General features: G+C 30.9%; 1 protein-coding gene across 1 annotated transcript; it reads right to left on the reverse strand.

The window, feature by feature from the left end:
* Positions 1-2,883: 2,883 nt before the first annotated feature.
* Positions 2,884-13,426, reverse strand: LOC123708606 (inactive ubiquitin carboxyl-terminal hydrolase MINDY-4B). Its single transcript, XM_045659399.1, has 12 exons — positions 13,395-13,426; positions 13,103-13,191; positions 12,748-12,844; positions 12,332-12,464; positions 9,697-9,877; positions 9,230-9,295; positions 6,969-7,039; positions 6,254-6,401; positions 5,732-5,869; positions 5,219-5,298; positions 4,819-4,953; positions 2,884-3,101 (listed from the first exon to the last, which is right to left on the reverse strand). The coding sequence occupies exons 1-12, from the start codon at positions 13,423-13,425 to the stop codon at positions 3,038-3,040; spliced, it is 1,233 nt and encodes a 410-aa protein (XP_045515355.1). The 5' UTR covers position 13,426; the 3' UTR covers positions 2,884-3,037.
* Positions 13,427-13,646: the final 220 nt, after the last annotated feature.

Genomic DNA, 13,646 nt, shown 5'->3' on the forward strand with positions numbered 1-13,646 from the left:
ACTTATTTCTTTTGTTCTTATGAGACATTTTCGTTAAATGTATTTTAAATGTTATTCCATATTTATCATATGTGAAAGGGCTGTGTCTGCATATCTGAATTCCAATGGATGTAAATTTTAGCTAACAATATGTCACAAACAGATAGTGATCATTGATTTAAGCCGTCACAAATCACATACATTTTACAAATTATTTCGCACAATACTCGTATGTGAATCTCTGTTCTAAATAAAACAAATAAAGAAACATTTATCAATGATATTATATCGAAACGCACGCCTTGTGGTTATTAAGAAGGCAATCGAATGTGTGATTTCATCATTAAACATGGATTATAATAGGGTTGTGGGGCGTTCTGACTGCATAAATGTTTGTAAAAAATTATTTATTGTATATATGTAACCAGTAATGCAATAGAGAATGCACTTCCCTGTTTCAAATGTTATATGGCAATGTAATTAAGATTTTTTAAATATTTTATTACCATAAAAATGCTTAAAATAAAATAAATCAATGGGGCGACGACTTTTTACGGCTGGGCCTCGTATTTCTGTTTAATTTTCTTTTGTTAATCTAATAGGCAAGTCGGTTGTCAGCAGTCTTCTGTGCCTGACGCACTCCGTCGTCCATTGGTGTACAGCCAGGGATCAAACCTATAACCTCAGGGATGAGAGTCGCACGCTCAACCCACTAGGCCAACACTGCTCTAAGCTAAAAAAGCTTAAGTGGTCAAAAGGAAGCTCTCAATAATAGAATATATGCTTCGCAGATATTAGTAGCCTGATGTAGCCTTTATTGGTAAATAGACTTCTCACTACAAAAATAACTGTATGATTCAAACTAGTAGTTCGTAAGAGTAATGCATTAAACTAAACAATCATACTATTATTATAGATTATCATTAAGGTTTAACTATTTTATGACAAACACAAAGATATTAATAATGACACATATAAATCACACTCTCTTAGCTAATGTCTAAAGTGTGTGGTTAAGTAGTTTTGGGTCACAATAGGTCATAGCGATTATCCAGTTCAGTATCAGTTTTTGTTGACTACTTTATACCCAGTGTCTACACCATTAGGGTTGTTACTACTGATATTCATTATTGACAGACATTAAAATGTACAATTTTGTAAAACATTTGATTTATTACTTTTATGATAAACAAAATCATGAATGATATTTAGTATTTCTATAAAACAAAAAGAATAAGTATGAGGTTTTATATGATCACTAACGAAGCTGACTTTTTTACAATTTGAAGTTAAAGCCAAGCCTACATATAGCACGCCGCACACATGAACTAGTTTAGTCACAAAATTACTCATTCATTCGTTCATTCGTTCGCCAATCAACCTCTAACAGTCATAACTCTGTGTCAGTGCCACCCTGGCTAATTGCCACTGCTCATAACAGACAAGATCGGTGCCTATAAAATTTTACAGGACAATTAAGCTGGTTTAATTTATACGGAGAATAATTACGGTTATAAAGATAAATTGTTTGTCTTTGATACTATATTTGTGTAAAATGAGTAGCCTGTCTCTAATCTGCGCTGAGATTTCTGTTTTAAAGATAAAAAATAAAGCGGTATATCTGGATGTTATGACACGTATATAACGTGTCCGTTTAAATACAGCTTCTGTACTCTGTAAATCAATAGACAGCTATTGATTTTAGCTGCAATGTTATCTTTTTGTACCACCGACTGCACACCAAAACATCGGAAAATGTAGCGCTTTAGGAAGTACAGGGTACTGACGCAGTTCTAATTTTATTTGCTTCATAAAAATATTTTTACGTTTGAGCATTATTAAGGGAATTCATTTCTAGCAAAAATTCTAACAGAATTTTCTTTTCAACTTTAGTGCTATCTTTACAGGGTCCAGAATATATGGCACTTATTAATCATATCAATAATTTTAGTTCTAAATCTACGACGTGTCATTTGTCATATGTAAAACTATTTTACCATTCCCATATTTATATAATATACATTTTTCAATTAATAAAAAATCATAGGAATTTACTGGTAATATTTATTTTAATACAACGCAACACATATATTCCATTGCATAAAGTATTAAACATAGCTAGGTAACAGGAAAATGAATGAAATTTGACAGGAGTATGATGAATTACATTTTATTATACGCGCACCATTCATCATAATTAGATTGATATTATGATTTCTTTTATATGTTTGATTATTTCTTTCATAAAAAATCCTTTCAGCTAGTACTTTCTTTGAAGACATTAGCAAACTTTACCTCCTACTAGTATCACATTGGTCATAACCCGGAAGTCGTATTCAATACTTGGCAAATTATCCAATACAATCTTTATATAATAGAATGAAACGATTACATCAATGGTATGGTAATGAATGGTAATTATTTTCAATCATAATCACTGTGACGTAGGAGGTATACATTACAGAGTGGCGATGAATACCCTGGAAAGTACACTAAAAAACTTAAGTTTAAACATTTATTACAGATCCTTACTTTTTATAAACTAGAGTAGAGACTTTGATATACAGATAAAGTTATTAGGTCTGTAAACAGCTATCCTGTCCTAGAAATATTTGTTCTCTATGATTTTTGCAAGAATTAAGACTATTTAACCCCTATTTAATAACTAGTAGAACTATTAATAATGTATAGGGATACATTGTTTCACTAAAACACAGACTTGTCTTGTGAAAATTTGACTTAAATTAAAATACTGAAATATAGATATAATAAAACTGATTTATTATTTAAAAAATTTAGCTATATTGTTATAGCTACATCTAGTATGTAGCTTAAGATAAATACGCAAATATTTTAAATTTAAGATGTCTCAATAATTGTTTATACTCCATATTATTTAAACTCTATTTCAAGCAAGCCGTGTGAAGAAACATGGTTCTATTGGTAAGCACACCTTTTAAAATTGCAACGATTATTGACCAAAAAAATTGTTATTATTAATTAAGCACCAATAAAATACTAATTTGACTTATTAAATACCTAATATTTCGAATAACTCCTAAATAGGAGAATCGGCTGTGTATGGTGTGGTTCCCGACCACGTGATTTTCGCATCTTGCCATCTGTAAAATAAAAAAAAATAGTAGCCTGTCCTGCATTAAATATGGTTACAAGTGCGTAAATATTGATATATATATATATTCCTTACCTTTACCTTTGATGAAGTGTCCGCGTGTGGAATAGTTTTTGAATACATGCCGAACAGATAGACAAAGCGGACGGCTTTTTGAGTGTGGCAAATGGATGATTTATATAATGTTGATTACTCAGTAACGACATTTACTTATATTAACAAGCTTTTGCGTTTAAAAATATAACACTAAATTATTAATTGAAAAAAAAAACTTAAATGCTTTGAAGTTTACACCATCATCCAATTTTCATCTTTATCCCTCGTGTTACATTAAAACTAAATATCCGCTATTTACCATTAACAATAATTAGATAAATTAAATCAATTAAAACAAATTTGGCATCAAAATCTTGGGAAAGGAGAGCTCAGCGTATGTGGCACTAAACGGAAACAAATAAATTAATTAAAATTGTGCAGTCGTTATTTACAAGATATTAGATTTAGGTCATCACATTAGGGTTTCATATTACTGCATCTGTTTCGTTCTGTATATCTAATTCTAATAGGCAAGTTCAAGACAGGTGGTCAGCAGGTGTGCCTGACACTCGCCGTCTGCTTTTATTCGCGTAGCTATTATAAGGCATACCGTTTCCTCACAATGTTTTCCTTCAGCGTTCGAGCGAGTGTTAAATGCGCACAAAGACAGAACGTCCATTGATGCACAGCTGGGGATCGAACCTACGACCTCAGGGATTGCAGTTGCTCGCTGAAACCTCTAGACTATACTGCTGTGTTATTATTATTGTTATTATGTAGAAAGCAAACTAGGAGCTAAATAAGTTGATGCGCACGTAGCTGAGGATTCATAGAAACAGTCCAACCTCTTTATAATAGAGTTTGAACTCTGCACACATTTTCCGTAAGTCTATTCCTATTCATGTTCGAAAAAAAGCTATTAAAATGAATGATGGTACTTAAAACATAAGTAATAATTGTTTAATTTATAATAAATGTTTAATATTCTTATATCACACAGAAGTTAGGTTAGTATAGTTAACGACATCGTGCAAAAGTATAATAATTTCAACACTCATTCTGCTTTCAAAGGCAGTTATTGAGGACAGCCCGTAGACACCTTAATGTAGCATTTCGTCTGGGGATTTGCTGCGACGCAGTTGACAAATGTTTGCAGCTACCAATTATAGCAGAATTGTAATGGGAATACACTGTACTAACGCTATGTTTTGGAAGGTTATTTGGTGGTGATGAGAGCAGTATATCTGTGTTCATACCCATTGGACGACTCAACAGTCAATAAAAGTGTAATATCGGCTTTATTAAATTTGTAGTTCTTGTAAATAGTAAACTGTATTTTAAGAAGTTAATACCTTTATTATATTTGAACAAAGGTTTTGGATATTTTTAGTTTGTCTTAAGCTGATTGATAATTTTACTCATTGAACAAAATAAATTGAATATTATAAATACAGTATCTAGATTACTTTTTACCAATAATTTATTTATGTATCTATAATTTATTTTTAACCGACTTCAAAATATCGGGAAGCGATGCGATGAACTCGATGCGTATATTCTTGTAATCTTCCATTTAATTATTCCATGAATTCTGGAAAGTCTTTCCGTACTCTATTACAAAAACGGTTCAAATTTACAATGCTATCATTGTTATAGTTTATAAAGCTTACTTGGTGTGAATTAGTTTTTCAAGAGGAGTGGCGCTGATGTCGTCATTTCTTAAGGTACCGGCCTCTTCATGAGCGCGTGTATCAACATTGAGTAGCACGTGACATCCCCCACATGTGTAGTAATGAATGTCAAATCTATGATTTTTTTAAGATTAAATTAATTAGTTAATTGTCACAGTTCAGATTAATTCTGATTTGGATATAAATAAATAACCGGACTTGTTTGTTGTCATGTTATTCTACCTCATATTAAGTTATATTAATAAATTATACATTTTAAGTATTTAAAGAAAATACTTTTTAATTAAATGGACCGTAACACGGATTGAATAAGAAAATAATTCTAAGTTTCTGTATTTTGAATAAACGATAGTAAAGTATAACGTAAAATTATAAATACCTTCGTTCGGCGTGATAATTTCGCAACAACTCCCGGTTTGTATTGAAAAGTACCCCAAAATGTCCAGAACAACTTGTTACCTAAAAAATTAAAATACATGTTCATAAATAAGTATCAATTATACAACGACAAGTCCGAAATTCCGTTTTGTAAGTTTTTTTTTAGAATAAGGCCAAATTTGGGAAGTTCTTCGGTAATGGTTGAAATCTATGGTAACTATGATTACTATGCATTTCGTATACATTTCTGTTTTTGACGTTCATAAGTGTACATTCTGATTTTGCATTTTTTATGGTTGAAATATTCATTTACAGTTAAACAAATAAAAAAATAATTTTGATTTGAGGTCCAATTACAAATCAAAATTTAATAGAGACATAATTATTATAGCACAATAATACATTACACTAACCTAACCTTAATACTAAGTCGCAAATGTTCACAATTCAACAGTTATATGTATTTCGATACAAAAATGTAACCAATGCTTTTGTAATTTTTGTAAATAGTAACCCAAATAGGTAATGCTGGTGTCTTCAGTCTCGATCCAGGATACTGCTTCGATACATGGCCGGTTAAATTTTCTTCTCCGCCATACCATACAAGTAGTCCAACTGGGCTGCGAGATAACACCCCAAATTGTGGCATTGCCTGAAACCACAAACATATATATTATGATTAGTCGAAGTATTTTAATTTGAATCAAATAAGCTTGAGCTTATTTAGACACTTGAGAGTCAGTCTTATTTTTGGGTGTAAAACAGTGAACACAGATGATAGATACACGCAATAACACTATGGGGATTTATTTGTGTGCTTTGTATGTTTATTATGCATTATTTCGTAAAAAAAAACGTAGATTTCATTCATTCTAAAAAATTAAAAGAGAAAGGAAAGTTAGACTTTAAAATTACATTTAAAGATATATCGGTATAATTTATTGAGATACTAAAATATATTTTATCCAACTGAGTACTGAGCGACTGAGAATTTAATGTTTTTATACGAGACTTAATGTCAATTAAAAGGACGTACATAATGGTCTTCATCCCCTACATACTGCACTCCATTATGAAGATATGGGGTCGCACGTCCGGTTAGCAACAGAGTGGTAACATTGAGAGACCCCTCCACTTGAGTGGATACAAGGTAGTTCAATTTTCCATCCAAATCTTTCTTTATACTGAAAACCGAGAAATAATATATTCCCAAATGAATTATTATACCACAATTTAATATTCATTTCATCTTCAATTTCAAGCCGTAAAAACAATGTATGTTATTTTTTGGTCTAATTGACTTCAATAGCAAATTTAGAATATGTGTATATATAATTATATTTTAATTATAGAATTTATATGTAAAATATAATGAAGTATCACTAAAGTACCTAACATTTTATGCCTTAGTATTAGTACATAAGACTGTAACTTTTTGGCTGTAAGTAGTAATAGTCGTAAAACACTGTATTAAAATAGTAAAATTAGTTTACGGAGTCTAAAATACAAAAAAATCTTGTATGATATAAGATCCGGCTTACACGTTGATCTTACGAAAATGTGTTTTTCATTCATAATAATTTAACATACTATTCTTGGTTATTTAGCTATTAATTAAGCGCCAGTTTTGCTCATTTATATAATGTAAATATTTTTTATAATCCTCATTAATCAATTGCTTAAAAAAAGTCATTAATAAATCAAGCGTTTTCTGACCGTTAATTATAAGTTTTTCTTTCATTTTCACTTACTTTTCGCATCCTCTCGAGAGAATAGCTGAGTACAAAAGGAGCAAAGCACCTGAGCCATCTTCCGACTGAAACTAATTGATTTATTTATTATGTATAAAATATATATTATATATTTTTACTTGACAAGTATTTTAATTCTTTCTTATTTAATATATGTGGATATTAATAAATTATAATAAGAAGATACATAATTATATCTCTGTATTTTATAGATTAGTTTTTTTTTATTTTATTTAAAATGCTTTATATATTTTGATCTTCTTTCGTTAAAAAAGTAGACTGTTTCTTATAGTTGTTTGGAAAAGATTGCATATTAAAGACAAAGTCGTCTTCCTCACGATATTTATAAATGTTTTATAGTGTAACTACAAATCAGTAATAAATAAATTTTGTATATCTAAATCGAACCGTTAAACTTGTTTTTATATAACATTACGAGTGATTCCAATATGACAATATGAAATTTAATTTTGTAACAAGATAACTCTATGATTATTAGATAATTATTTATTAAATTACTAGTCGTCATATCTAATACGAGCCTTTATAATACTTAACTTATAATTAAATCAAACATCACAGGTTATGTCACTCACGTTTGGACCCCTACTTAAAATCCAAGTCATATATAACAAATAATAATAAATAATACATGGCGATACAAACCTGTATGGCTCATGGCCTCGGATTGAATTTTTATTTTATAGCCGAGTAGGTGATCAACTTACTCTCCGACACATGTCGTTGATTTTTGAATTCGTGACATACCGATTTCCTCACAATGTTTTCCGTGCGTGCATAGACAGTTCAATGATGCACAGCCGCGGATCGAACCTACGATTTCAGAAATAAGAGTAGCCCGCTGAAGTCTCTAACTAGGCCAACACTGCATTAATAGAATAATTTATTAGCTGCGAATATCATTTATCGTGGGCTCCTAATGTTGTAAGAACTGTATCAGGAGAAATGTAATTTTATATTTTCGATTCCCAATGAAATAGTTTATCTACATTAAGAAAATAAAGCAATTCTCGTAAATATTCACGACGTAAGTTTCTCGACTTAGAAACTTAATCCTCTATGCTCCGGCATTCGGGTGTGACACTGAATACGGTTAAGGATTTAGGTCTAGCCGTATTACAAACGAATTAAGTGGAATACCAAGACTACATAAGTTAGGCAAGAAGGTTTTATATGAATTCAATATCGAAATTAATAATATATTAGAGTACATCTTTAAATAAAGATCCAAAGTTATTTGGCCAGAGCGGTTAAATTCTTTTGATATTTTGTCTATTTGCGCAAGATATATTTTAATTAAAGTACATTAAATTAAATAACAACATTAAATACAACGCTGGTAATGACAGCTGCTATCATTTTCTATTACAGAGCATAAATTAACAACGTCAAATTATTCAATAGTCATTAACAGAAAGATTTTGCAATATTGGCAAATGAAATAAAACAATAAAATGACGTTGTTAATTTATAATTTATGTAACGTGCAATGACAATGGCAGCTGACAGACGCTATAGTTTTGACATATATATATGTATATGTTTTATTGCATTCCTGCATGATGTGGTAACGTTTAAATTCATAGCATTTTTATTATTTATTCCCACCCACTTTTTACTTACTAAACCAGTAGACCTCTATCCTTTCCAATAGACCTTCAAACGAAAAATATTTTCTCATCTCTAATAGAGATTATTCAGTACAAACGCTTTCACGAAATTCACCCAAATTGCGTCTACATAAACTAAAAGCATCGTAAAATATAACTTTGGGATTGAGCTCGGCAAAAGTTTACGTAGCTGTTGACAGGACGACAACTTGACTGACGAGAGGAATTGAGCCTAATTTCACGTCATAAATCTTTTAGTAACTAATCGTGTTTTCATATACAATGTGTACAAGTACTCATCACCGACTTATTGCAAAGTAATAAAACTAGAGTGAACTATATGTATAGTATTTGATAGTTACAGTATTTGTGATTGTGATGTGCAAAATTTTGCTAGGTTGATGATTCTTTTGAAGTACTCTTATGATAGTCATAATAAGTTTTATTCTAATGACAACCTAACTAAATGGCTAATCACATTGATTTTATATTCAGAGTTGCTCTAAAATTTTCTAGTTATAATTGGCTACTGTCTCAAATTGATATTCTGAATTTTGTTTTTGTTTAAGACTCGAAACTACCAGATAACAAATAATATTGAATTTTAATTAATTATAATAGTTTACTTACTAAATAAAGATAGCGCTTTATAAATATTTGTAGGTCCTCCAGACTTTTCAGCTCGAACATATGGAGCTTAAAATCATATAAAAAATATTTTCAATTCAAATGTATAGCTAAAAATTAAAATTAATAATAAAGCAAATAATTATGTAACTAAAAACTCATTTTATAATGTTATTTAGGGTTACATATATACAAAACGGTTTAATAGTTAGCATATGATGGGCTCGATCCCTGGTAAAATAATATTTGTTTCGGCTCAAAAGAACTCCTAATTAATCAGACTTATAGATTTAGCCCATAACTAATCTGCGTATACACAATATATGTAGAAACGTTTAATGATTGACAATATTAAAGCAAAATGTAAAACGAAATTTTAATTGGATATTAATTTGTATCTATAACAGTAAATTAGTAAATATATAAATCCTAATACGGGGTTAAATTAACACTAAGTCCTATAAAGATACCTTCTCAGTGATGCCATCTTGGTAATAGCTCGAGCTGTGCTGGACATAAGTGTTATCAGTTGGCAAGGCAACCACGGCCTGGGGGTCTGAAGCACCGGCGCCAGCTGCACATCGCCATATAACTTCACTGCACGCCCGCCAGAGGGCCTCTTCTTGCTTCTCTTCAGAGGGACGTAAATAGCTGAAAATAGGCTTTTTTAGTTAATTGTACGTTGGATTTTCATGTAAGTTTCATTGTATTATTAATATAAATTAGACAACAGTACATGTGATACAATCAAAATTAGATCTATTTAGCAGATTAGAAAAAACTGAAACTAAATGAATTTCAAATAATAATTTAAAATAAATCATATAAATAAAGAAATATATTTTTGTTAAATAATAGATATAAATAAAAATCTTTCCAGCTGACTCCGTAAACGCAAAAAATTTGGTCTCGGTAATTATTTAATGTAAAAAAATATTTGTCATACCATGTAATGCGTAATGAAAAAAAATCATATCGTATCTCTTACCATATTCTTCAGCAGATTGCATAAGATAAAATATAAATCAATGACGCTAAAACCTTTTAATGTCTGGGCCTCAGATTTCTATATCTGTTTCATGATCATATGTTTATCTAATAGGCAAGTAGGTGATCAGCCTTCTGTGCCTGAGGCACGCCGTCCTCTTTTTCGGTCTAAAACAAACCGGTATCGATTTCGTTTCATTATTTTCCTTCAGCGTTAGAGCGATTGTTAAATGCGCACATAAAAAGAAAGTCCATTGGTGCACAGCCGCGGATCGAACGTACGACCTCAGGGATGAGAGTCGCACGCTGAAACCACTAGACCGACACTGCTCTCATAATCACTCGCACTGATTACATAAGAAACATCTATAAAATATGCTTAATGTCATATGAAGTAATTTATATCGAATAATCTTGAAAAAGTCTGGGAACAATTCAGTCTTCAATAATAAACTGCTATCTTAGGTCAAACTATGGTTAATATCGTTATTTCGTACAAGAGAGCTCGTGATAGATAGAACGTATGAAAATGACTAGACGTAGTATCGCCGTAGATTTATTCCCCGAAACACCGCATGTACGAGAAATATGACAGGCATTAGGGCGTTCGTACAGTGAATATTATGGTGTATGGTAAACGAAAGGTGGAGCAACGATAACCCAAAAATCTACACAATGTACGAAAAAGATAAACAAAACTTTTATATAAATATCTTTTAGGGTGTTTAATCCAAGGTATTTACTTCTTGGTAACAACTTACTTAAGTTATGACATTTGAACTAAAATTTCCGATCAATGGCAGTACTGTCAGCTGCAATTGTATTATATATTATAGAACAAAATATTAACAACATCAAAGTCAACTCAGTTTCAAATCTGGGGTTGTATTAGGTTTTTCGTAGATTATCTTTGTCATTCCTCAATCTCTTATTATACTCTCTTCATGATCTATATTTTTGCTTTACCAACAATTTATATTATAAGCTAATTTGAAAGATGTGGAAAACTATGTGATGTGACGCTACAACCTTTTTAAATCTTACCTTCAGATTTCTGTTCAGTTTCATGATCATTTGTTAAACTAATAGGCAAGTCGCCGTCGCCGTCGACTTTTTTGGGTCTAAGGCAAGCCGGTTTTCTCACAATATTTTCCTTCACCGTTCGAGCTAATGTTAAATGCGCACATACAAAGAAAATCCATTGGTGCACAGCCGGGGGTCGAACATGCGATCTCAGGGATGAGAGTCGCACGCTGAAGCCACTAGGCCAACACTGCTCAATTAACTTTAAATATAAACCGTTTATATAATTAATATTTAAATGAATGGATATAAATCACGGCTCTATAGATTCCTTGTTGTCTGTTTGTAAGCTGTATAATTAAAACCCAATAAACGACCCTTAAGCTAATTTACAAATAATCTCTATGGTAAATATGTTCGGAATTTAAATAACTATACATATATTATAAAACTATTACATATTTACTCCTCTTTTAAACTTCATTCATATTTCCACCGCTTTTATATTTTGACGTAATATATAAATTTTCAAAGGCTTCTGCTTATTCCGTCACAACACTCAGGCTATCGCTACAGCCACTCGCGGTAAAATATTGGCAACATCGTTAAAACGTGCGAATGAAAGTTATTCACTTTTCTGTTTGGGCAAATGTTTTAGCATGTTGATACTAGTTTGTGGATTTTTGTTCGGAAATTCTAGAAAACGTGGTTTATGTGTGCTAAATGTAAATGACTCTTCATACTTTTGTTGTAGCCTACAGTTTTTTTTTATAAATGGGGGTGTTTGTTGTCGGTAGTTTTCAATTTTGTTGATAAATAATATTTTTAGGAGTAAACATGTCAAACAAAAGTCGAAAAAGTAGCGCGTTTCATTTGTTTGCATTTGCTCAAACCGAGAATAACAATCTGTGACAAATAAATTATATTTAATGTGTTAAAATACAGTTTTTGTAGTAAAAAAACTTAACATTATCTGTACCTAGCATTTGTTTTTTTGGATATACAAACTTCTAAAGTCTTAAGACAAAATAAATTTTTGTTGTAAATGTTAAACAATATCCAGTTTTAGTAAATTGTTATGATTTAATGTTTTACCTATCTGGATGTTCGGTCGATTTGTTGTCTTTAGTTACGGGACGAGAATCGAATAGTAACCATTTGATGATGTGTGCTTGAAGACCTGAGAGCAAAGATCTGGTCCCATTTCGCTGCGCTGACAGTCCATAACCTATTGAAAAATTAATTTTTGAACAAGTGTAGGTGTAGTGTACTTAAAAAAAACAGGCAAAGAGAAAATTAAGTAATACCATCCCTCATGACACACACATCTTTATTTAAGGAAATTACAATTATGCTGTATTAATTGTAGATAATTGTTGTCCAATTTATTTATTTATAAGGGAACGCAATTATAATTATGAATTATCACGTAATCAGATTTGATATATCATTATTAAGAATGTTATACTAATGATTTTTCTTTATCATATATAACTATAATCATCATGTACCTAAAGAATTATCCGCCGGACGCATTACGAGCGGAGTGTGAATCCACTCCCCACGTGGTGGACATGCTGCTGTGCCAAATGCTGTAATCCGCAATCCCTAAACACAACATTTTTAAGACAACTATAGCAAGAAATCCTTCCTCCGCATTAATAGAACTATATTCAAATATTTTTATAAAAGTTACAGAGCTTAAATAAATTTCTTAATTTAAGCAAATGTGTACCTTTGCTTTAAGTACTAGTTTTATTCGTTTAATGGAGGTTGCTTTTGTTTAAAATTTGAATTTTTTAATTATTTAAAAGCATCAATTGCAGCCGATTAAATATTGCATCAATAGTAACAGAAATAGCTTACCATAGCCATTTCTTCAGTGATGGGATTACCACCCACTACAGCAGGCCTTGCTCCCACCAGGACCCGGTTTCGAGCATACAACACACGTTCTAGAAGGATATCAAGAAAATTATTTGTAGAAATGTACTTACCACCAAAAACCTAAGAACTGTATATTTATCATGGTGACAGGATATAAAAATCAAATCACTTAAATTTGAAACGTATTTTCTAAAAATATTTAAAAAGTAAAAAAGTTTTGCAAGGCTATTAGAAAAATGTAAAAGAAACCATAAGTCTACATAGGACACACCATAAAATTCTTCTTGAGGCGTGCCCAACATGTACTTTCGTAGCATTCTCTTTGGAGTATCGTGAATAACATACTCCGTATACACGTTCATTAGCATTGCTATCAATTTCAAAAAGTTAAATTTTTCAAATTTAAAATATTAACATATCACCGAAACATTAATATCCAAATAATTAATTTAAATTAAAATGTTATTTCGTTTAATATTTACTTTAATACTTAATTTTTCATAAAAGTCTTTTTCGTATTTCT

The sequence above is a fragment of the Pieris brassicae genome, chromosome 4 (genome assembly GCF_905147105.1).
Source record: "Pieris brassicae chromosome 4, ilPieBrab1.1, whole genome shotgun sequence".
Lineage (NCBI taxonomy): Eukaryota > Metazoa > Arthropoda > Insecta > Lepidoptera > Pieridae > Pieris > Pieris brassicae.